This window comes from Cydia pomonella, chromosome 13 (genome assembly GCF_033807575.1).
Source record: "Cydia pomonella isolate Wapato2018A chromosome 13, ilCydPomo1, whole genome shotgun sequence".
Lineage (NCBI taxonomy): Eukaryota > Metazoa > Arthropoda > Insecta > Lepidoptera > Tortricidae > Cydia > Cydia pomonella.
Window position 1 is genome coordinate 382,513 of NC_084715.1, and position 26,646 is coordinate 409,158.

General features: G+C 39.4%; 1 protein-coding gene across 1 annotated transcript; it reads left to right on the top strand.

Moving 5' to 3' along the window:
* Nucleotides 1–25,601, top strand: LOC133523948 (cationic amino acid transporter 2). The gene is made up of 14 exons (XM_061859671.1): nt 1–324; nt 5,543–5,791; nt 7,499–7,627; nt 8,478–8,786; nt 10,172–10,276; nt 10,998–11,132; nt 12,208–12,356; nt 14,059–14,156; nt 15,300–15,439; nt 17,385–17,487; nt 18,503–18,651; nt 20,365–20,528; nt 21,542–21,650; nt 22,992–25,601. The coding sequence occupies exons 1-14, from the start codon at nt 231–233 to the stop codon at nt 23,117–23,119; spliced, it is 2,061 nt and encodes a 686-aa protein (XP_061715655.1). The 5' UTR covers nt 1–230; the 3' UTR covers nt 23,120–25,601.
* Nucleotides 25,602–26,646: the final 1,045 nt, after the last annotated feature.

Here is a 26,646-nt window from a genome sequence, read left to right on the forward strand (position 1 = left end):
CTAGTATTGTCAAAGTTGCAGTCACGGTTGGTAGTGTTAGTAGCTAAAATGTTTTACAATTATTAAAATACGCGTTGTTACTTAATGATAACCAAGTATTCGATGTCTTAGAATAGAAAATACCCTCCCGTCATAGTAAGATTATTTATGTCGCGCGTTTCTTCAGTGATATTACTAAATTAGGTTAGGTGCGGTGGTGTCAAGTTCTAAAGGTTACGAAAACTACGAAAATGACTTTTCCCGAAGGTCCCGGGTTCGCTAATTACGAAGCCGTGCAGCCTAGGGCCGAACCGGCCAACGGAGTTCGTCAGGCCTATAAAGTTGGTAAGTTTTTTTAAAATTTTATTGATAAAAATTTAGACTGCGGTTTACCGCGCCGCGCTAGATTTTTTGGTCAAGGTTTTTGTCGCATTAGTGACACGTTGCCTTAGATATAACTGTAAAATTGTCTAGAAATGAGAACCATGTGCTTTTCTTATTGAGGTTATACTTTTTATATTTTCGCGCAAAAATATTGTGGTCTCAAGATAAGTTAAACAACACCGATTTAATCTTTCACGATTTTAATACATTATTACGTATTAACACGCGATTAAGACTCGTTTCTTTAATGTAATAATGGTTAATAAGTTAATAATATTAAGATAAGTTACAGTTTACAAATGACATAGATATTGGTATGGTGGGACTCTAAAACCTAGGCATAGGTATCATTAATACTCTTGATATTGTTACAATTTAACAGCATATAAAGTTTGCTCAAGACACCTGCCACAAGTTTGTCATAGAACTGAAGTTCTAATTTGTTGCTATGTCATCCAATTGCTGGGTCCATTGGGTGACATTGTTGTCTAGGGTGAACAAGTATAAATGATTTATCTATCTATCTAAATATGCTGGGTTGCACTGATATTTGGTGAGGGGGCATTCATGCTGGTGACTTTCCAGCCACACCTATGCAGAAAGTCTGGATGTCTACCCCAACTGGTTTATAGTTGATTTTGCTGGCCCCAACTTTGCCTGGGTTTGCCTGCCACAGATGTCAACTGACACGCACAGCCCAATATCAACCATTTTGCATTCCGTTAAGGTTCACAATGTTGTGTTGCACACAACACAAGCATTAATGATAAAATGAACATAATAAACTGACATTTATCCCATAATCCAAGGCACAATATATCTTAACAACTTCAATCAATGGGAAATACTATAGTTCTCATTAACCTTGGTAAGATAACATATCGCTTAATTGTGGGTTTCCATATTGAAAAGTACCTTATACAGTTGCCATAAGACACTTTTTGATTCTATAATAACCATTTTATGTGACTTCCTTCCTAGTGTTTAGTTAAGTTTTTTTTTTAAGTTAATGTTCTCACTCTGTAGTTCCTGACTTTGTAATATGAATTAAAATATGTATTTACATATTATAAATATTTGGAGACAATCCTACACACATCACCCTCGCCCCACAGCCACACTAGGAGACAATATATATATTGTTATAGTGTCTCCTATATGTACATAATAAACACACAAACTATAGCCTTTACTAGAATTTGAACTTGGGAACTCCTGCTACATCAGCAGGGGACTACTGACTAGGCTATGACGCCATTATAATTTACTTTGTGACAGAAACATGTAACATGCCCCAATAGTATATGAAAAGATTTTTCTAGTTGGTGTGTATTTTTTTACAAAACACAAATAAAAACTAAATTAGCGATAAATACAGCAATCTACTTAAAAATGAAATTAATCTTAAATAAAACTATATTATAACTAAATTATAGCTAGCAGGCAAGTAAACAAGTAAAAAAGGGGGGGAAACGTGCACACAGTCGCACTTCACACTGACTACTTACAAAATCCAATCTGTAATGACGACACAAATACGTACATAGAAAATGACACATGTCAAAGACAAATCTTGCACACCTCGATCTCTTTTTGTGTACGGATGAGTCACGACATGCACCGCCATAGGAACAGTTGTGCCAATGCTTTGGCAGAGGGGAAATAGTATGAATGCCGTCTCCCTTTCCTGTGTTGCTCGAAGGTACATATATTTTTAAAACACAAAAATGACTACTGAAGTTATAAAAAGAACAGCCTGTCTAAAAGGTCTACCTGTGGATGCCATAATGTTGGCTGTATTACCACTTAGTATTGTCATAGTTTTAGTTCTTGTTTTCATCATCATCATTTAGTATTGTATGAATTTTGGACTTTACATTAAGGTCCATTTTTGGAATTTAATTACCCAACATCTTAAATTATTTAATATTACCTCGGTAAATACAATTCACGTAGGTAAATACAGGTCAGTGGAAGAAAATGGTTCGAGCCCTACACTCTAGCAGGGGGTAACAGGATGGAAAGAAGAAGAGATGTAAATATAAAGTAGATTTACTTTTAACATGGACTAAAACTATGTAAACGGATTATATTGCATAAAATTTATTTAAATTTATTGTATAATAATTATCATTTTATTTCTTGAATAACTATCTTGTTAACCAAAGACAATATTATCACAATTAAATCTTATAATACGGAACCCTAAAATTTATGCTCAGTCATAGTAAGTCATAGTCAAAACTCCTAAGTCATCATTCATTAAGACATGCACCCAAATATAATATGCATAAGCAGCATATATGATTTGCCTGCAACATATTGGTGTCAAGTGAAACTAACAACAACTGATTATCAATGTACATTATATTATTGCAATAAGGTTTAGAATCGTTAGTTATCTACATACCCTAACCTAGGTCTTAGCTAAATCAGCAATAGTTTAGAATAGATGCATGCTCTAGCTGCTAGATAGTCTAGATTTAGATTGTACTTATAGATAGGTCTAATATAAGTCAGTTGCATTGTAAAAGGTTTTAAGTTTAGTAGAAATGCTATGAGAGAGACTTTGGATACTGAGTTATCAATTCACTTTTGGATTAATTTGTCTTGATACTAATTTAGGCATAAATAAATTTTAAAGGTATTACTAATAATTATTCCTCTTGTACTTATCGCAGAACTTTTCAGTGGACCTTAATCTGACCTTAATTATATATTATCAATGAGGTTTAGAAATTGCCAGTGAACATTAAGGAAGATAGTACAAAGAGGGTACTGTGTCCAACAGTGTACTTATAGAGATTTAATAACTGATAGTAATTACAGCTTCCAAATCAACAATGATTTCAGTGAACATCTCAAGGTTGTGTTGTATTGTATAGGTTGTTACTTCGGTAGTGTTGAGTAGTGTTTGAAGTCCTAGCACAATGTGTGAGTGTGACAGTTGTGTCAGCGATGCTTCTGCTATTATCTGTGATGATACTAGTCCCACTGGTAAGTGTTCATGCTGGTTACTTGGTTCAGCCAGCAGTTTTATGGGTTCCCTACCAAAAAGGTACGAAAGGAACCCTTATGGTGCGATTCTGTCCTTCCGTCTGTCTGTCTGTCTGTCACATCACTAAATATCTGGAGAACCACTTAAGCTATCAATTTGAAATTTGGAATAGTTATGAACAACGGTAACCTAGAAAGCCTTTAAACAAAATTCGCTCGATAAAAACATCTCGAACGTAGATCCACAAATACTATTAAAAGCGTTCGGAAAAGGACCTGAACTAACTGCACCTTAACATGTTTTCTTCAGATATTTTTACTAGTTCTCCAATGACCTTAAAACTTTAGTCTTTTGAAATAGTTTGTGCATTCGTTTTTGCCCAAGACTTCGTTAAACTGCTATGCTATACCAGCTCTTTTAGTAATCTTCCCTACTCTCAGTCGGCCCCTGTTTTTCAAACCGGTTTTATTTCGTCCTTCTGGCCCTACATACTATTCGCTATTATAATACAGCCCTTGTATTTCGATAGTACGGTCATTTCTGATAATATCGATACGGACAACGTGTCAAAAATATATATACACTAACTTAATATATGGGCAATAAGGTCGTGTATTCATATTTTCGGCACTTTTTTCGTATCGATATTTTCAGACCTGACTGTACATTTTTGGCGAATTTTTGTAACAGCGCTGTGGCGCGAGTTTCGATTTTATTGATCCAAGTAATAATAATGGGTTAAGTTTATTGGAGTCTTTAAAGCAAATACACTGTTAACGACCACGAATTATGAAAACTTCAGACCAAATCTCGAATGCCTAGAATTCTCGGAACAATTTAAGTTGTAAGTTGTTGCGTTGGAAACCGACATTCTGTTGGTAGGCTGGTATGGCTTATAAAAATTAAAACAAACTTCTCCACTGTAGGTACAGTCGAGCTCATAAATACATTTCTTCGCCTTAATCCACGGCAATAGGGTAAAAAAATGTATTCATATTCAATGAGCATTACAAAATTACAAATGCTGTGGTAAGTATCGTTAAAATGATGGCATTTTAACGATAATAATGGTAATAACGATTATTAATGGTAATAATTCGATGCAAACCAATTAAATCTCGAACCGAGCGGGCTCCGTCCGTAGGCAGTTAAAATCGGTTGTCTCATTGAGTTGATTAGCCGCCGATTCTGCCGAATTGGCGACGGGAGCCCGATCGAAACGCTCGTGGCGTGTGTTACAGACATGTGGCTCATGTGGTTCATATGTAAGTGGAATTGGAAATACGGTTTAATACGGTGTTAGTACGTTATTTATAAGTGGAAATCGGTTTTAGTTAGTTGTGAGTTAAGATAATACTGAAATGAAATTTTGTAGAGTTCTAAAAGAATCGTTGGTTGTTTAAAATCTGATGGTGCCAGGGTGAATCTTCCGTTCCACTTAACCTGCAGCTTGCTATCTTAACCCATATGTAGAGTTCTAGTACCTACTGTAAAATATGACGGAGTGACGATAGTAATGATACACTGAAAAAAATAGATAGCCGAACTGGTTTTGTAACTTTACTAAATAACTAAATTACGGTTATAAGAAAATAAACTTTGCATAAATTTACAAACTTATTTTGTAGTGTATACCCAGTACCTGAACACTGATAGCCAAACACGGTTTTGTAACATATAACACATAGTTCGCAAGTCCCAATTTTTGTGTAAACAGTAACCAAAATTTTGTTACAGTTATGCAAACGTTTCTTTCAGTGTATTATTCGTGTTTATAATGTGGATTAACATACAGTCATAGGGACAATGCCGGATTTAGAGGTCTGGAGGCCTCGGGCAATAAAGGAGTGGAGGCCCCCTGGCCCCAAATTTTTTCCAAATAAAATGGTAATTTTACCGAATTCTCTATTGTGGGGGGCCCCTCTTTGTGGAGGCCCCGGGCAGTAGCCCCGGTTGCCCTCCCCTAAATTCGGCCCTGCTGATAGGGAGTTCGAAATTTACTCACGCATTACTATTATTATTATTACAAACACACGCACGCTAAAATCTACGCCACGGAACGCCACGTTTCGCACCTGAAATAGTGGCACACTTCCTCAGCTCGAAGTTCCGCAGACTTGGTGCGCGAAAGGTAGTCCTTTCTCCTATAGTCTGCAGGCTAATGATGACAATGTTTTTCAGGTGGCGTCAAAGCGGGCGCAAGCCGCGCCTTCCGCCTCGCCTATGGAGTCCTATCCCGCCGAAAAGCCGCAGAAGAGGGCGCAGCGCGCCTTGCCCGTGTTCTGTCTGCCTTGGACCTGACTGCACTGGGTGTCGGCAGTACCCTGGGTGTCGGCGTCTACGTGTTAGCCGGAGATGTTGCTAAGAACTACGCGGGGCCGGCGGTGATACTGTCCTTCCTGTTAGCCGCAGTGGCGAGTGTTTTTGCTGGTGAGTTAGTACCTGAATATCCTTTAGATGTTTTTCTTAAAAGTATTTGTAAAGGACTTAAAATCACAGAACGCATTAGCTAGGTTACTCTGCCTTGCTGCTCTGTGGTGTCCGCCCGTGTTCTGTCTGCCTTGGACCTGACTGCACTGGGTGTCGGCAGTACCGTGGATGTCGACGTCTACGTGTTAACTGGAGATGTTGCCAAGAACTTTGCGGGACCGTCGGTCATACTCACACCTCTGGAGTTGCAGGCGTCCATAGGCTACGGTGACTGCTTAATACCATCAGGCGGGCCGTATGCTAGTTTGCCACCGTCGTGGTATACTGTCCTTTCTACTATCTACTGTCTGCAGGCATTTCTGTTTTTTGTAACCTACGTCATGACTCTGTAACACAGCTGTGTTTACAATGTTTTCATGCGCTGCGCTTGTACAGTACCAGAAACGTCAGTAATTGGCGTACATAGGAAAACACTCTGTATATGTTACCGTTGGACAAACATTAATTGGTAATTCAATGTAATTATTAAACTGCATCTAAAACTGAAAATGGTATTGCAGTAAATATAAGATCTAAAGTATTCTGAACAGTTACGACTTCTATTCGTTTAGAATTCTAGTTTGACCTCTTTCTTATATTAAAAACGTGACGAAATGTTCACGTTTCACTCCAAAACTAGCTGGTCGACTCAGCAAAAAATCTGAAACGTTAAGCTTTATTGAAATGAACAAGTCAGCGCACACGACAGACAGCGAGGCAAAGATGTGATTTGATTTCTATGCAATATATTTCACCAACACTTTCGCCGAAATCGAGCAACACAGAATTACCTATTTACCTTTAGGTACCGATATCGTCTGTTTATAGTAAAGTGAGCTTTAATAGAGTGCAGATAAGTTTCACTTCTCCGAGAGCGATGTTCGACGCATAATATGTAAGACTTTTGAAGTCACAGATCGTTATCGCCATAGAGCGTTTTTACGATCAAGAATTTTTAACAATGTTGCTGTTTCCAATTAATTACTGAACATAGTTACAATTCGCTGTTTGCAAAACAAATATTCTTTGCATCTGTGTGAATGTATGGCAAAAACAACGTAAAGGTAGTATGTACAAGCCGATGTTTGTCAAATTGCACTTTCACTTTCAGCTTTCCGGGAATGCTAGGCTGAATTCGAATTCTTCCACGGGTAGGCGTAATCTATAACTGTGTCTATCTAATCGATTTGCACATTTACACGAGATCAACTTGTGCTTTATTGCGCGTGGACAAGGTACACAGTTAATAGTAGATTGTTAATCAAGGGATGAAATGGGATGCCTTTCACCCGAGTTAAACACTCTACATTTCGAATACGAGGAAAGTAAAACACATGTGCATTAAAAATACACGGTTAAGTATAAACTTCAGTAGTATTTCTCGAGGGTAGTTTCAATTAACAATTTAGGTAAAAATCGTTAGGTATTTATGGAATGGGGAATTAATTATCAGAATGGAAATTGTACAAAAGACCTTAAAACTAGCATGCATATTATACAATATTATCTTAAAACGAAAACTTATGGCTGCTTTGCATTTCGCAACCCCGCTGCGTCAGAGAGCCGGCCGCGGATTCGCCGGAACTAAACATCCTTCGGCCAAAACTCCTCCTTGGTGAAGGTCGCCAGACGCAACGAATTCATGTAACGAACGTGCGTCTGTTTCAGGTCTGTGCTACGCCGAATTCGGCGCTCGCGTGCCTAAAGCTGGCTCGGCGTATGTGTACAGCTATGTGTGTGTGGGCGAGTTCATCGCCTTCATCATCGGGTGGAATCTTATACTGGAGTATATTATAGGTAAATTAAATATGCCTGTTTGAATGTACTTTTGTACCTAGTAATGCTTAACTACTTTAGCGATGTTTTGATTCACAAGTGGTGGTGCAAATGCCTATGACAATATTGGAAATTAGTAAATATCGCCTACCGAACGTGAGAAAATACGAACTTACGAAACCCACTTCAGAAAAGCATGTAATTAAGTAAATAATTAGCCGCGTGCATTTGGCTGACGCAATTTTAGCGTTGTAAGTGTTTCTGTAGGCTGGTGGCCTAGCGGTAAGAGCGTGCGACTTGCAATCCGGAGGTCGCGGGTTCAAACCCCGGCTCGTACCAATGAGTTTTTCGGAACTTATGTACGAAATGTTACTTGATATTTACCAGTCGCTTTTCGGTGAAGGAAAACATCGTGAGGAAACCGGACTAATCCCAACAAGGCCTAATTTTACCCTCTGGGTTGGAAGGTCAGATGGCAGTCGCTTTCGTAAAAACTAGTGCCTACGCCAAATCTTGGGATTAGTTGTGAAAGCGGACCCCAGGCTCTCTTGAGCCGTGGCAATATGCCGGGACAACGCTAGGAAGAAAAAAAAAGTGTTTCTGTAGGCGTCATGTTAAGAATGAATCAGAGATCTAATAGCATCTCGGATTGCAAACTTCTTTTAGGGTGTGAAAATATATTACTATTAATGTGCAGGACCCTAATTGTACATATAAAAAGAATAAATGAGGAAAATAGTTAATTAAATACAATAAAAGCGATGCTATACTCTTTGAGCGAAATTATAATTCATAAAACAAATTGGTTTTAAAACATAAAACAAACAAACAAAAATGATTTTGGAATCTCACCGACATTTTTTTTGTCCAGGCGCCGCTTCGGTAGTGAAAGCCCTCAGCGAATACTTGGACTCGCTGCTGGATAAAGCTATCTCCACCAACCTGCAGGCGATGATGCCTTTGGATTCTCCACACTTAGCGCGATATCCGGACCTCTTCGCATTCTCCGTCATCATGCTGTTCTCAGGTGTGTTAATGTCTCCTATTGTGAGCGAATACTTGGACTCATCACTGGATAAATCTATCTCCACCAACCTGCAGGCGATGATGCCTTTGGATTCTCCACACTTAGCGCGATATCCGGACCTCTTCGCATTCTCCGTCATCATGCTGTTCTCAGGTGTGTTAATGTCTCCTATTGTGAGCGAATACTTGGACTCATCACTGGATAAAGTCATCTCCACCAACCTGAAAGTGATGATGCCCATGGATTCTCCACATTTACCGCAATATCCGGACCTTTTGGCGTTCTCCGTCAGCATGCTGTTCTCAGGTGTGTTAATGTCTCTTATTGTGAGCGAATACTTGGACTCCCTGCTAGATAAAGCCATCTCCACCAACCTGTAGGCAATGTTGCCCATGGATTCTCCACATTTTGTGCGATATCCCATTGTCAATGCCTCCCTAACTGGGAGAAAACTGGTACTTGCTGCTGAATAAATTATTCGTATCTATTGGATAAAGCCCTCTCTGTCCTCAGACAACCTATCCGCTTACGTATACATAAGTTGAAGTCAATGTTCGTAACTCATTTTGTTACAATGTTCCTTATTCTTATAAATATATTTCTATTTCTACATTACTTTTGGTCATGGAAATAAGCACAAAAGCCGTTAAATGTTTTAATGGAGTTGTTTAATATCTTACAGGATAACGTTTCCCCTGGTCTTTACAGTTACATTGACTTGTCAATGTTGTATTTAGAGATCGTGAACCACTGTACTGATATTGACTGTTTAACAACGACATAATTTACGAGTTCGAGTCAATAAAATGGCGGCTAACAATTAGAGCTCGTTGCCTCAATTGAAATGAACCCGCCTGATTAACCGTTGCTGGGTCTGATTCTTGCAGATTTAACCGACGTACGTAGAAGGTTATATGAAAGTGAATCTGTTATTGACTGTTACCGTTAATTGGGTTATAATATAACTGCAATGTATCACAGGAGTAATCAAATCTTTGCGAAAATACACGACAGAAAATTACCAAGAACGTTTTGATCGATTTTAACATAAACCCATAACAAGGTGGTGGATTCATAATGACGTTACTTGGTGCATTATACTAAATTCATACTAAGAGATCGTGGTGACCTGTCAGAAATAGTTGCTGTGGATACTGGATCAACGTTGGTTACTTTCGTAGATCAATATATTTGAAGGTTTTCATTGTTAAAGCGAGGTGATTAGTATTTTATATCGAGTAATCAAGGTTCCTTGGCGTTGAAACTCTTAAGTCCATGAGGTCCCAGCGCGCACAAGTTGTCTGCAGAAATCGCGAAGCGCCTGGTTGAAGTAACTGATGACTGTAGAGCTGGCGGCTTCCTCGCACAACGTATCAGCATTGCGATACAACGAGGAAATGCCGCCAGCATCCTTGGTACAATGCTTCAAGGGCTTATTTTAGATTTAAGCTAGTTATAGTAATACCATTGTATATATCTATTATGCATTATGTAATAATTTACTTTGTATAAATATTTAAAGTTTTTTTTGTTTACAGTGGGTCTCGCATTCGGCGTGAAGGAGTCTACCAAGTTCAATAACTTCTGTACCGGTGTCAATCTATGCGTCGTACTGTTCGTTATAATCTCTGGCTCTTTCAAAGGTAGATTAGCATTTTAGTAGACAAGTTTATGGGTTTACTTTTAAGATAAAATTTCAAACTCAAGCTAGCAAATATAATTTTTTCGAGGCTTAAAAGTTAATTTTTGACCGGGCTAATAGTTTGTGGGGTATTTTTATTTTATTTCTGTATTCATTTATAATAGCGCTGGTGGCCTAGTGGTAAGAACGTGCGACTTGCAATCCGAAGGTCGCGAGTTCAAACCCCGGCTCGTACCAATGAGTTTTTCGCAACTTATGTACGAAATATCATTTGATACTTACCAGTCTCTTTTCGGTGAAGGAAAACATCGTGAGGAAACCGGACTAATCCCAACAGGGCCTAGTTTACCCTCTGGGTTGGAAGGTCAGATGGCAATCACTTTCATAAAAACTAGTGCCTACGCCAAATCTTGGGATTAGTTGTCAAGCGGACCCCAGGCTCCCATGAGCCGTGGCAAAATGCCGGGACAACGCGAGGAAGAAGAGATTCATTTATAATAATCTAGTATTAACATTTTTATTTTTAGTCAGCTTTATTTTAATCTACCGTTTCTGTACAATATTATATTGTAAATCATTATCAAGAATTATTTTTCTCAGATATTTTATGCGTAAGTATATTATGTTTTAGGAAACAATCAGTCACTCCAGATTCCAGTTAAGGCATACATATTACTATTTTATGCTAAACAATTTCATTAATCACATATAATGTTCCGTAGCTGACAGCAAGAACTGGCGTATCCCCGAATCCGAGGTGCCTAAAGGAGGCAAAGATTTCGGCGCCGGCGGGTTCGCGCCCTACGGCGTCGCCGGCATCATCAAGGGTGCTGCCGTGTGCTTCTACGGCTTTATTGGTGAGTAGTATTTCTTTTCAATTACCAAAATTGGCGTAGCCCTTCCTATGCTATGATCTTTAAAGGAGGCAGATTTTGGTGGCTTCGCGGACATTGTCACAGGTGCTGATGTGTGTTTTGGCTTTATCGGCGAGTACAAGTCTTATTTTTAGTAACCGTCTCATCTTCCTCGCGTTGTCCATTTTGCCACGGCTCATAGAAGCCTGGGGTTCGTTAGATAACTAATAAAAAAAAACACGGCATTTTTTAATAGTTTTTACGAAAGCGACTGCCACATGACCTTCCAATCCAGATGGGAAACTAGGTTAATAATTTTAGTAACCAAAAATTAAATATGAAATAACTTGGTACCTGATTGGCGCATTTACCTACGATACGATACGATCATGATACGTCGGCTTCATGAACATTACCTATTGTTTTTTAACTGCGTACGTTATTTTAATGTAATTTTAATCATTTTATTGTAATATGGATCATTTGTTAACTGCAATAAAGAATTGAATATGAATAATATGAATATTAAAAGCTGGGTCGACATCGAATCTTATAAATTACAATTAATGTTTCCAGCTTGTTTTTTTGTTTATTTTTTTAATACTACGTCGGTGGCAAATAAGCATACGGCCCGCCTGATGGTAAACAGTCACCGTAGCCTATGGACTCCTGCGACTCCAGAGGTGTTACATGCGCGTTGCCGACCCTTTAAAAACCTGTACACTCCTTTTTTGAGGAACCACATACTGTAGATCCTCGGGAAAACCTCGGCACTTCGGCAGGTAGCTAATTCCACAGCCGGAGGAGCGTTCGCGGGAGGAAATTCCTCTTAAACCGCACAGTGCGTGACCATTTAGGTTCTAGGGTGTAAGGATGAACACCCTGCCGACGGCGAGCGGTGCGGTGATAGAAAGTAGCCGTGGGCATCATGTCAAACAATTCTTCAGAGCACAGCCCATTGTACAAGCGGTAGAACACACACAAGGAGGCAAAGTCTCTCCTTAGACTTAAAGGTTCAATGCCGCTTGTGAGTTTGGGATCGTCGATTCGTAATGATAATGTATGATTTTCCACCCAGGCTTTGACTGCGTGGCGACGGCGGGCGAGGAAGCGAGACGACCACAGAAGACCATCCCGTTTGCCGTCGTGGCTTCTCTACTGGTTGTGTTCCTGGCGTATTGTGGAGTATCTTCCGTGCTCACGCTCATGATGCCGTATTACATGCAGGTCGGTTGAAAGCAGGGTCTGCATAACCGAAAAATAACGATACCTTTATATAACGGTATGACGTCATACCGGTTTAATCCGAAACATTTAGGTAGCCGAATAAATTTATTTCGCTACCGAAAAATAACGGTACCGTAATTTTTTCCGATACATTAACCGCTTTCATAAAGGTACCCTATCAGCTTAGGCGTTGTTGCCAAGCCGCCCGCGACTTGCGCCTACTTGGTTCCTATTGGATGAAGCTGTCTATGTAAGTGTAAGCCCGTAACCCCTTTTGATTTTATTTAATACTATCAGTTTGGCTATAATAACGGTTAAGGTATATACCGGAAAATATATCGGTACCGTTATTTTAAAACGGTAGCGATACCTTTATATCGGAGCCGCGCGGCCTACCGGTATAATGTATTGGTATCGTAATTTTATACCGCTACCATACCGTTATACTGTAACCGAAATCAGTCTCTGGTTGAAAGAGGGCTACCATTTTAGTGCTCACCAGATGGTGCCACTGTAGATGGTGGTCTAAGTTTGCCGTTTTTAAAACCTGTTTAATTTTGCATAAGTATATTTGATTTGGCAGTTTTAACATTTTACTTATTGAAATACGGTGGCGAAACGTCCAAGGCACATATTTTGACTAAGGTGTAGAGTTTGTGAAGTTAGGGCTTGTAGAGTTAGAAGCTTGGCTCTAAAAGAAATCTGATAACTTTTTGACAGTGCGAGCCTTATGGTTTCGTGTTGGCAATATTTTACATGAAAATGTTTTTGATGGGATAAATTATTAACTGGAATAGATGTCAGGACATTCCATAGCGTAAATTGAACAACCAATTTAGCTAGGACCCTGGCTCAACAATCGCGGAACGTGAATGTACAGAAATCTTCATACTAACGTAGTCACCATTTTTCTCTCTGAATATTAACATTATTGAAAACGTTTTGACACAATTGGACGTACAGTCAGCATCAACAGTAGCGGATGAAACAACGCGCCAAAAGTATCTGACATCCCGGATAACTTTTCCAAATATAGATAAATCTCTAAAATTTACATTCAAAAGTAAATCTTTTACAGTCATTGTTCTACATACAGAACCACCACATTTTGTTAAGCTGTTACAGAATGGTAGATATGTACTTTTGAAACCTTGTTTGATCCGCTACTTTTTATGCTGACTGTACATCAAATTGTGTCAAAACGTTTTCAATAATGTTAATATCCAGAGAGGAAAATGGGGACTAAGTTAGTATGAATATTTCGGCCGGTTGTCCTCTTTCGTCGGCGATGGATTGCCAGGCAAACCTAGTTCAGTTCAGTGTCTTTATTGGTAAAAAAATAATATTTTAAAAACACTAGAAAAACACGCTTATGATACGATATTCCATCATGCCAGTGCCTATCTTCCGGCTTCATCATCAGACCTTGAAACCTAATCGTGGTCAAAGTTAATTACAAGACTTCTAACAAATCCAAACACAGCTATGATACGATGTTCCATCATGAAGTTCCAGTTCATATCTTCCAGCTCCATCATCAGATCAGTTCGACAGTACCATATTATTGTATTTCAATTTTCATGACGCTACGATCCTTGGAAGATGGTTAAATTTGTTACCATAGTTAGTTACATACAGGCCTAATAAAAGCGTGTTAAAAATATTTAACAAGTCACACAATTAATCGTAATTGTGTTTTCAGGACGAAAAAGCGCCCTTCCCGTTCGTGTACGACCAGCTGGGCTGGCCGTGGGCCAAGTACGCCGTCAGCGTGGGCGCCATCTGCGCGCTCTGCTCCAGGTACATACGTTACACAAGACGTACACAGGATGGATTTTTAATCATGCGATGTCTCTTCTTTTCAGCTTGGGTGTTCTGCAGGTCGCATTACATATCTGATTTTCGTGAAATGTTGTGAAGAGATTCGAAATTTTCGCGACAAATCAAAATACTGTCGTAATACGCTGTATCTTTAGGTATTTAAATAAAAGTAAACAAAATCTACCCTCAAATGGCTCCTTAAGCCAGTTGAGGGTAGATGAAAACATTACATGATCAAATAATGTAGGTTAAAGTCAGGTCGTTCAGTGACAGATCCAGGCGGTTTTGTACTTGGTTGGTTTACCAATATATGTTATAACTACCCGAAAATATACAAATTGTTTGTTTAATTTTATTTAAGTACCTAAAGATACGGAGAACTATCGATATCGATAAATAAATGATTCTAACCCTAGCTAGATTACGACAGGATTTTGATTTGTCGCGTACCTTATAGAAAACCGCAGCCAAATAACACTAGACCCTACTCATAGTGTTGTGTTCCTGCCGGTGAGTAAGGTTGCCAGCTTCGAGCAACACCGGCTTCCGACACGTCGGAAGGGAGGAGCCTAAGCGATATCTGACCGAACAAATCATTCTGTCATTTTGGGGGGGGGGGGGGGGGGGGGGAACGTGCACACAGTCGCACTTCTCACTCGCTACATACAAAATCCAATCTGTAATGACGACACAAATACGTAGAAAATGACACACGTCAAAAACAAATCTTGCACACCTCAAATCTCTTTTTGTGTACGGACGAGTCGCAACATGCACCGCCATAGGTACAGTTGTACCTATGCTTCGGCAGAGGAGAAATAGTATGAATGCCGTGTCTCCCGGTGTTGCTCGAAGGTTGCCAGAGCTCACGAGGGTGTGGAGTGTTAGGGTCGGCAACGCGCATGTAACTCCTCTGGAGCTGCAGGCGTACATAGGCTACGGAGACTGCTTACCATCAGGCGGACCGTATGCTTGTTTGTCACCGACGTACTTTTTTCGCCAATCCAATTGTTTTGGATAAGAAATAAACCGAAAAAATAATGCTAAGCATGAAGTGTTTGCATAAGTTTGGACATCGGCTTTAAACTATTCTTGATATTTTGTTTTCATGTCATGTTTCAGTTTACTGGGTGCAGTGTTCCCTCTACCCCGCATCATCTACGCCATGTCCTCAGACGGTCTACTGTACCGCTTCATGGGCCGCGTCAGCGAGAGGTTCCAGACCCCACTAGTGGGCACCATGGTCGCTGGGCTGTTCACAGGTACCCACACATACATTCCAAGCTGGTATAGTCGTTCGTTTTGTTGTTAGCCCCAAACGGCTAATCCTTTGTCTATAGTGTTGTATAGTGTGTTTGACGACCGGTTTGGTCTAGTGGGTAGTGACCTTGCCTACGAAGCTGATGGTCCCGGTTTCAAATCCTGGTAAGGGCATTTGTTCGTGTGATGAGCATGGATATTTGTTCCTGAGTCATGGGTGTTTTCTATGTATTTAAGTATTTATAAATATCTATATATTATATATATCGTTGTCTAAGTACCCTCAACACAAGCCTTATTGAGCTTATTGTGGGACTTAGTCAATTTGTGTAATAATGTCCTATAATATGTATTTATTTATATATTGTATGTAAAACCGCACGTGCTACTGCGAAAAATAATTCTAATTAGCACCTGAGCGAGGGCTAGTATAGCGCTCAAATAACCACTATAAGTGCGCTCCCCGATAACGCGCCTTTGTGACGCATCCTGAGGACACATTTTAGACTGGTTCTGTAGCGTACCACTCGCCTGCACTCTGTAACCGTAGTGGTACCACACACAGCCTCGCAACATATTTTTCCATGAGTACATTTTGAATCTTATTGCAATTCTCATAGAGTCGTAATTCAATAACCGGTTAAAGCGAACGAAACTTTTTTATGCAGGTAAGTAGCACGTGCTGTTTTACTTACAATAGACAAAGGTTTAGCCGTTAGGGGCCAGCTACAAAACGAACGACTATAGTCGAAACGAATCTATACACAATACAGAGCGTGCATGAACTGTAGGGGGCAGCACAGGAGCCCCATGTTTATTGGCGTGAAGTGTAAATATCAAGTTTAGGTTTCAATGTACGCCACAAGATGACAGACCCTCCGACGGGCATGGTCCCTATAGCCAATTCCCCGAATGGAATTTCCTCACGCCGAAGCTCTGCATCCCCATCACGATCTGTCAGATTTTCCTTGACTATAAACGTCAAGATTTGAATTTGAAAGGTTTGGAACTGGTATTGAAGTACCTGTTAATAATAATATCTTACCCAAACCGTTATATTATTTCGTTAATTAAAAACCGGTCAATTTGTTGAACGCGAATTAAATAAATTGTTCTCTCTCCTTACCGGTAAGAAGAGGGAACGATTTTTTTTGGTACGCGGCGAACGATATAATACCGGTTATTGTCGGCTCCCGGACACTCGGTCACTCGTTTGCACATGTAAAAGAGATAGCGACACTTACTCGTTCTATCTTGCTTCGATATTTTAAATTTAAACAGTTATTTTTTTTTATACCACGACGGTGGCAAACGAGCATACGGCCTGCCTGATGGTAAGCAGTCACCGTAGCCTATGGACGCCTGCAACACCAGAGGTATACATGCGCGTTGCCGACCCTAAAATCTTCCACAAACAAACGAATTTAGAATCAATTTGTATCTCAATAGAACAGATATTCAACCGGTAACCGCAAACGGAAACGAAATCCATCTAGTTTCCGGGTGAATGAATGAGAACGGTTAGAAAAATAAAACGGCTTCCGAATCTTGCCTCTCCAGTCGGCTGACGTGTCTTTTCTCTTCTTCCTCGCGTTGTCCCGGCATTTTGCCACGGCTCATGGGAGCCTGGGGTCCGCTTGACAACTAATCCCAAGATTTGGCGTAGGCACTAGTTTTTACGAAAGCGACTGCCATCTGCCTTTCCAACCCAGAGGGTAAACTAAGGCCTTGTTGGGATTAGTCCGGTTTCCTCACGATGTTTTCTTTCACCGAAAAGCGACTGGTAAATATCAAATGATATTTCGTACATAAGTTCCGAAAAACTCATTGGTACGAGCCGGGGTTTGAACCCGCGACCTCCGGATTGCAAGTCGCACGCTCTTACCGCTAGGCCACCAGCGCTTTTTTTGTCGGCTGACGTGTATGAGAACGAATTATAATTTGCAGGCACACTGGCTATGATCTTCGAGCTGGAACAGCTGATCCACATGATGTCCATCGGGACTTTGCTGGCGTACTCCATGGTTGCCTCCTGTGTGCTATTGCTCAGGTAAATCAAACACGCAATTGACAAACGGTCTACCTATGAAGCTGATGGTTCTGGGTTCAAATCCCAGTAAGGTGTGAGATGAGCACGGCTATTTGTTCCTGAGTGAGGCCGGTTGTAGATGTCCGGTGTTTTCGCCGGAAACCGGACCGTGTTACGCGACTACGTCCGGTTTTGTACATGGCTACCGACAGCTACACCCAAGCAAACCAGACATCGTCGCCTAACCCGGACAATTGTCCGGCGAAAACACCGGACATCTACAACCGGCCTCATGGGTTTTTTCTATGTATTTAAGTATTTAGGGCTTGTGCACAAATCACGCGATGTTTTTTCGGCTACTTTTTTGAGAATTGTCTCGATGTGTATTAGTTACTCGTGGAAAGAAAAGTACAGTCAGCGATAAAAGCTTGTACTAAAAATGAATTTTTTGCCAAAAACTTATTTTGCTGCTATTTTCTACTGACTGAAATAGCTTGCCTAACCATACTTTTTTATTTTATTTATTAGGAGAACAAACAGAGTAAAATGTACATAAGGTTCTATTAAAACTAACTTATACATAAAACATGCATTTTCCTCCACGACAGTTCTCAACGAGATACACAGTCCAGTTCAGTTTACTTATTCTAATTATGATATGAATATCTATTTTCTATCGGCACAAACTATTGCATGTTGGTAAACAAAAACAAACACATTATAGCATCTTATGTGTAAAGGCTATATTTACAAATAACAATTTAACACAATAATAGTACATTACGATACAAGTGCGAAAAATAGGAAATTCGAAACGAGTGGCGATAAATTAAAACACGACCGAAGGGAGTGTTTTAAATCCACACGAGTTGCGAATTACCTATTCGCACATGTATCGTACAACGTTTTACAGTACATATGGCTCTTTAAAGTTTCGACATAGTTACATAATGTGCTACTTTACGCACTAGTGCGGAAAAGTAGCACCATATGTACTGTAAAGAATATTTACTTACTTACTTACAATTTGTTGCAGGTACTCGCGCAGCGTGCCCGCCCACAAGGCCGCGGAGCCGCTGCAGCTGTCGGCGCGCGCGGCGCTGCGCCAGCTCGTCAACGCGGACGGCCGCGCCGCGCCCACCCGGCTCAGCGCGCTCACTGTCAGCGTGTTGGTTACCCTATATGGTAAGATATTAAACATACTTTTTTTTTTCTTTTTTTTTGTGACATGTAAATTGGCTTTGTTTTTAATTTTACTTATTGATTATCCTGATACTAATTGATTGTAATTTTTATCTCATTGCATTGTTAATTTTATTTTTATGTATATTTTGATACTGATTCTAATTTCTGATCTTAATTTTAAATGTAAATAGGCTTTGTATTAATTTTTATTGTAATTTTAATTTTAAGTTAGTTTTAACTTTAATCTAGTTTTATTTTGACATGTAAATTGACTTTATGAATAAATGAGTATGAGTATGAGTATGAGTATGAGTAAGGCTGTAGCCACTAAATCTGCCTAAAGCAACATTAAAATACAATAAATAAATTAATAGTTTAAAAAACTATAAAAAAACCGGGTAAGTGCGAGTCGGACTCGCGCACAAAGGGTTCCGTACCATTATTTATAAAAAACGGCAAAAAAAATATGGGTGTTATATGGGAGCCCCCCTTAAATATTAATTTTATTCTATTTTTAGTATTTGTTGTTATAGCGGCAACAGAAATACATCACGGTTCATGAGATACAGCCTGGTAACAGACGGACAGCGAAGTCTCAGTAATAGGGTCCCGTTTGACCCTTTGGGCACGGGAACCCTAAAAACACGCTTTTATAAATGTACGTAAAAACCAAATAAAGTGGCCTTTCTCACAAGTGCAAACACGTCTATGATACGATATTCCATCATGGAATGCCAGTGCCTATCTTCCGGCTTCATCATCAGACCTTGAAACCTAATCGTGGTCAAAGTTCATTACAAGACTTTTCTAACAAATCCAAACACAGCTATGACACGATGTTCCATCATGAAGTTCCAGTTCATATCTTCCGGCTCCATCATCAGATCAGTTCGACAGTACCATATTATTGTATTGTCATCAGAACTACATACAGCTGCCGATTTTCATGACGCTACGATCCTTGGAAGATGGTTAAATTAGTTACCTTAGATTCCATTATATACTCGTAGTTAGTTACATACATTTTGACGACCGGTTTGGCCTAGTGGGTAGTGACCCTGCCTACGATCAATTTGTGTACTAATGTCCTATAATATTTATTTATTTATACAGGTCGACCTAATAAAAGCGTGTTAATTTTTAAAAAGCCATGAATATTAGGAGCAGATGAAGTCAAAATGTTATTAATTTGTAAATACGAATCGGCATCTAGGGGGTCACCCATTAATTACATCAAACGTTTAGGGGGTGGGAGGGGTCAAGAAAATGTGACGGGGGGGGGGGGGGGTCACAAACTTTGTGATGTCACTTTGACTTCATCAGTAACCGAAAATTTATTTAAATTGTTTTATTGGCTGCACAGTTAAATAACAAGTTTTTGGAACAGTAATCGTTTTTATGCCTCTAAGTTTTATTTCCGAATCAGTTTTGGGTTCAAAATTTCTAATACATATTTCTTTAATTAAAAAATATGTTGATATAATTATAATAATACCTAATTCGATTTGCGGACATCGTTAAAAAAAAATGCGAAAAATGTGGCGTCACACCAAGGTTGCCAAATGTGACCAAGTGACAAGGAGGGGGAGGGGTAAAAAAACCTAGAAATTCGTGTGATGTAATTAATGGATGACCCCTAGTTCGTACCAACCAACGAACACCTAAAATTGTTCAAAAAATGAGTAGAAATTAATTTCAAATTGTCTTCCTCAGGTATCTGGTGCTTCATAATGATGTCGTGTGTGAACCACTACGGCACTAGAGTATGGTCGGAGCCGGGCCCGCTGGCCATGTTCACCGTCGGGACCATACTAGTGCTCGCCACACTCTTCGCCATCTCACGACAGCCCGTATCAGAGAAGAAACTCGCTTTTTCGGTAACTATGAATAGATATTACATTTATAGAAACACACATACACAACGACATACACACACACACACACACACACACACACACACACACACACACACACACACACCCACACACACACACACACACACACACACGCGCACATACACACACGCGCGCACACACACACGCACACACACGCACACGCACACGCAATTGTCCAAAATTTAGACAGTGTCCGAACAGGTTTGCTTTAAAAAAATCCTTAAGTGAGCACTTTGCTGGCAGTAGTGGAAAATCTTAGTGTTTCTGCTTTGTAAGTTCATCTGATTTCATACATATGTAAGTATATATATTTGTCTCAATATGTTCTTGTAATAGTGTTCGTACAGGTACCTAATTGTATCATCTATACCTCATGTTTTTGCACCGCCTACAACTTTGCCTAAAGGTTGACTGCTAGAGAATGCCTTATGGCCTTAAGTTCGCCTTTTGTACAGTGTGTTTTCTTTTGTGCAATAAAGATTAAATAAATAAGCTCATTAACGCTTGCGTTGATTTCACCACAATCCTCTATTAAGACGACGATTCTCTTTATTCAGAATCACTCTTTGTGAATTAAGTTATATTTGATGCCTCACCATGGCGCCCTATATGAAGATAGCATTTAAGTTATTGGTCGAGTTGTTATTGACGGCCGCAATATGATAGAAGGTTCTTGTAGGCATAACTTTTGTCAATTTTAGCTGTTTTTATTTTCTTATCTCTGACCGCGCAATGTCACAGATTTAGATGAAACTTACTTTGTCTTCGTATTGGGCGTAGTGCAAGAAAATAGTCGTCAATTTTTAAAATGGTTGTCCTAATTCTTTTCCATGGCGCAAGGGAGCCTGGGGCCCAATACCTTGTCTGGCCTTCAAAACCAAAAGAAAACTGTTTTCTCCTTTTTAGTTTTTTTTTTTGCCTAAAAGCGAGTAGAAAATAATATTTTGTACGCAAGCTGCCTTAGTAACTCTTTTAAACTATTACAAATCCCTCAGGTTCCGCTGGTCCCATGGCTGCCAGGTCTTAGCATCCTTATCAACGTTTACCTCATGTTGAACCTGGACTACATGACGTGGCTGCGTTTTGCTGTTTGGATCGCTGCTGGTAAGGCTATAGAAAACATATATGTAATGACATAAAATACATATGTATCAGAAAAGAAACTGAATATTTATAACTACTTTTCTAAACTACAAACCCTTTTTTTAGGGTTCCGTAGTCAACTAGGAATCCTTAAGTTTCGCCATGTCCGTCTGTCTGTCCGAGGCTTTGCTCCGTGGTCGTTAGTGCTAAAAAGCTGAAAAGTGACATGGAAATATAAATCAATAAACTTTGTTGAATAAAATCATTTTTTTAGGGTACCTGCACGTCTTTACGTCAGGGTCTTTACGTTTAGGGGGGGGGGGGGGGGTGTTTTTTTTGTTTGAACCCTATAATGTGGGATATCGTTTGAAAGGTCTTTCAAAACTAATAGGGGTCTTCAACAAACATTTTTTGATAAAGTGAATATATTCGGAGATAATCGTTCCGAAAAAAAAGTGTCCCCCCCCCTCTAACTTTTGAACCATAGGTCAAAAAAATATGAAAAAAAACGTGGAAGTAGAGCTTAAGAAAGATATTAAATGAAAACTATAGCAGACATGATCAGTTTAGCTGTTTTTGAGTTATCGCAAAAAGTTTTCCCTTCATAGTAAAAAGATGTACTATCCACAGTTCATCCCTTGGTTAATAATCTACTAAACTTTAAGCTCCAGTTTAGCTTATTGTGACGGAAGAGTAACTACGGAACCCTACTCTGAGCATGGCTCGATATGCTCTTGGTCGATTTTTTTTATCTTTTTCTTGCTATAACTTGCAAGCTGTCTATAGTCAGGGTTTGAATAAAACCAAGTAAATTGTAGTATAAACTAAACTGATTTTTAAATGAAAAAATTACATTGCCTTCCAGTCGCCCAGAGACCTATAAAAGGGTATTTCGTTCTATTCTATGTTGATTCATAATGTTAACAAATCTAAATTACGTGTGTCTTTTAAAATTTTGATGTATGGGCGGCTAGAGTATATTTTCAAAGATGCCCATTTGTCTGTCTTGTGCTACTTTTCAATATGTATTGTTGGCGACAAGCTCGCCGCCGAATCGAATTAACTCCACAGCAACAGAGATGACGTCCACCGTCACGTCACCGGACCGGTTAGCCAGCGACGAGGACCGGGGCCGGTCCGCTGGGGGACGGTCAGAATCGAAATAACGGCTCGCGGAACGCACACATATCGCGTCGCGCCGAAAATAACTATTAAAATACCTTTGTAACTACCAGTAATTAAAATAGTGTTTACAGTCCGCTCTAGTTTTATTCAGCAGTCTAGATATCCTAGATTCAATGTACTACACGAATTAGGCACTGGACGCAACATGTATAATGAAATATCTGTAAATATTTGTAGGTCTTCTAATCTACGTGACGTACGGCGCGTGGCACAGCTCGGAGCGCAAGCGCAGCGCCGACGTGCAGCTGGCGGCGCTGCACGCGGACAGCCGCGCCGCGCTGCTGGCGCACGGCGCGCTCGGCTGACCGCGCGCCGCCGCCGTCGCCAGCCCCACCGGTACCGTGCTGTCATTTGTATCCAGTATTTAATATCTGTAAACGGCCTGTATCCTATATTTCTAGTTAGGGCTTGTGCACAAATCACGCGAGGTTTTTTCGGCTATTTTTTGACCCCCCCTCCCCCTTGGTGATATTTGGTGAGGTTCTTGGCGAACCCCCCCTCCCCCACATAACCTCGCGTGTATTTTTTTGTTTCATCTTTATTTTAAGATAAATAGTATTGTATAGAGCAAATCTTGTTTAGACTGGCTATTTTGAAATTCCAATTGAAGATTTACGTTTAACAAAAACGAGAAAGTATGTGGTAGAGAGGTATTTTTTTCTTACTTTCGTTCACCATAAAAAAAAATGATTTTTTTCGTGCCCCCCCCCCCTATCGAACTTCGCATAACTTGTGCACAAGCCCTTATCAAAAAGCGATCGGTAATTTATACAAACGAAGCGTTGCTAGTGACTTCTTTCTAAAAATATTTTTATTAGGTACTTCTTGAATGTTGAGTAGAGGAAGTTAGTATAACTGAAGTAAGACACGTTAATGTTAAAACGGTAAACCATGAAACTACTCTAAGATATGTAGTTTTAATTTTATGTTGATTCAGTTCAGTTAATCTCAGTTAAATCTCACACGTTATACTCGTTTATTGTTCCTAAAACGAACAGCGAAAGTATTTTTCGTTATTTCCTATCTATGGCTGTTTAGTTAGATATCGCAATGCTTCAATCTTGTTTTTTTTAAATCCAATTTTTTTGGTACAGTTTCTATGTAAGTTTAGTTTTTGACATAAAAAGTAATGTTTACCTTCTTATTTAAATCTGTAAGTTAGTTTCAGATTTTGTCATATTACAGCATATTTTAAAAAGATTCGCTGTATAAAATATATGTTAACAAATTTTAATTATGGCCTACAAATACAAATTCTTTCGTGAATCTCTTGATGTTTAAATGGCTGGCGTTTATGGAAATAACATTTGTGATTAAAAACTATTAATTATTCGGATTAGCACTTCTGTGAACGGATCTTAATATTCTTGAGGCGCGAAATGTAGGCAGTGCATTTAAAATAGGTATTATTTTAATGTCGCTTTTAGATGAGTTGCTGTTATGACCTAAACTAAGTAATATATAATTATAGACTAAGCCTCATATATCATTGTTTATGCTTAAATCAAGTTTTGCGAGTCCCACTGCTGAAGGAGGATTATGGTTTTTCAAGCTTATGTATGTATGCATGGAAGGCTAATTCTTTGCCACGACCTACAGCCTACCTTTGATGCGGGCTGTACACACTCGTTGAGACACCCAGAGACAGGCCGAGAACGAGTGTGTACATACTGCTCCCTTCTCGTCTCGCTCTTCCTCGTCTCATCTCGCGGTTCTCGGATTGGATCGGAGCGTTGCCGAGACTCTCGGCAAGAGGCTCTCGACGAGTGTGTACAGTCGGCATGAAGAATACGATGTTATTACATTTGTCTATTTTGTGTGAAATAGGCTGTGAAAAAAGAAAGACTTTGGCGTCAAAATGAATGTATAAAAAAATTGCATTTGGGTTTTTAAATTTTTAATTCGACTTGTTTTTGTAGCGGCTTATTGAACATATTAAACCTAGCTAGTAAAGCAAAGGTGAGTTATTTCAGTATTACGTAGAATGTGGCTGTGAAACAGCGTTATTTATTATATAATTATTTTATTTATAATGCTTATGATGTAAAACATGTCTCAAGTTGATCTTGAAGGGCTGTTTCTTAAATAATAGTTTGTAAGTTTTATTTAAGATCATTACGGGGATGTGTGGCTTAGGGTGGTATTCGACCTGTCCAATTTCTTGGTCCAATGTGTATTTGTATCTCGCATTTTGCTCAATGAGAGAGTGAGACGCAATGCACATTGGACAAAGAAATTGGACAGGTCGAATACTATCCAATATGGGTAAGTGTGGCTGGCTTTCACATTTCGGCCTGTTTGCAAATTGATTAATACACATTAACTTGCGTTTGATAGCAAATGAATGACCTCGCATTAAACACTAATCAATGCGTAAATAAGCCCCAATATGAAGGCCAGCCGCACTTACCCGTATGCCACACTTAGCCGTATTGACCTTATATGTTACTTTTAAAATTTAAATATGTAGTTAAGACATATGAAGTTATTTTTGGTACAGTAAGTCAGATATTTCTGCGCAAGATGTTATTGCAAGCGACTGTACAATTAATGACTACAACATACTCCTGTCAACGTTCTGATCTGTTAATTGTACTTAAAATGTATCATTGTACTTACTCCACCTTAGAGTTTCTGCGATTCAGTGCTATTTCAAGGTCATACATTTTAATAAAATTATTTCTAGTATCATAATTTTCTGTTGACATTGATATTCGCTTCCTCTTAGTTTTAATTCGCAATTGTTTATGCGTGTGTATTGACATTGAATACAATATTGCTGCAACATTTTGTCGTTTCACTTACACGCCTGCGGTTCATTCACCTTGTATTGTATGCACGACCGGTCTGGCCTAGTGGGTAGTGACCCTGCCTATAGGGACCCTTGAGGGTCGTGTCATCTTGTGGCCTGAATCGGAAACATAAACATGTACGGTCGCGGTCGGTTCCCTAACTTAAGTAACCAAGTAGCCATACTAAGTTGTATAGAAAAGTGGATACTTATGTTAGGGAACCGACTGTACATTGACACTTCACGCCAAAGCAAGTGCTGCCACCTACCGTTCAAGTACATTTTCTTGGCTCAAATACATGAAGAGTACAAATGACGGACTCAATGCCAGAAGGCATTCTCTACCAGTCAACCATGAGCCAAACCGCAAGGTCCTAATTGGTGCAGGGTCAGAACACAAAGTAAAATGACAAAAAATATCACAAAATTGTATAAAATTATACGTACATAAATAATATGATACATAAATATGCATACATACATACATAAATACATACCCATTGTGAAACATCATGAGGACGACCTTTGAACCTTGTCAAACAGATGCTTGCGCAACATGCGCTTGAAGGAGAATTTGTTCTGGACTTGTCTCATAGAGAGAGGAAGATCATTCCACAGCCGGATTGCCTGAATGTTGAAGGAATTCGACATGAAACCTGTACGATGTCGAGGGACAATAAGTTGAAGGCTACGGGAGGTTCGGAGATCGGTGCCGGGGCGTGGAGTAACTAATTTGAATTTGGAACGAAGGTAATCAGGGGCTGAAGGATCAAATAAAATTCAAAACAAAGTGCAGAGAATACGCAAGGATCGACGTTCACGAATAGGGATATATTTATGAGGCCAAAAAAGGAAAAGGTGAGTTTAGATCAATTTCAAATATATTTTTTTTATATATTTGTACAAAAAAATCAAATGTTATTAGTAAACTTCAAACATAAATTGACAGAAGCAGCTCGATTCAGGCAACCAATGTCACTGACGGTGGAAATATCGTAGATAGATCTTATTGGGATCATAGCGGAATCGAAATAAACGTCA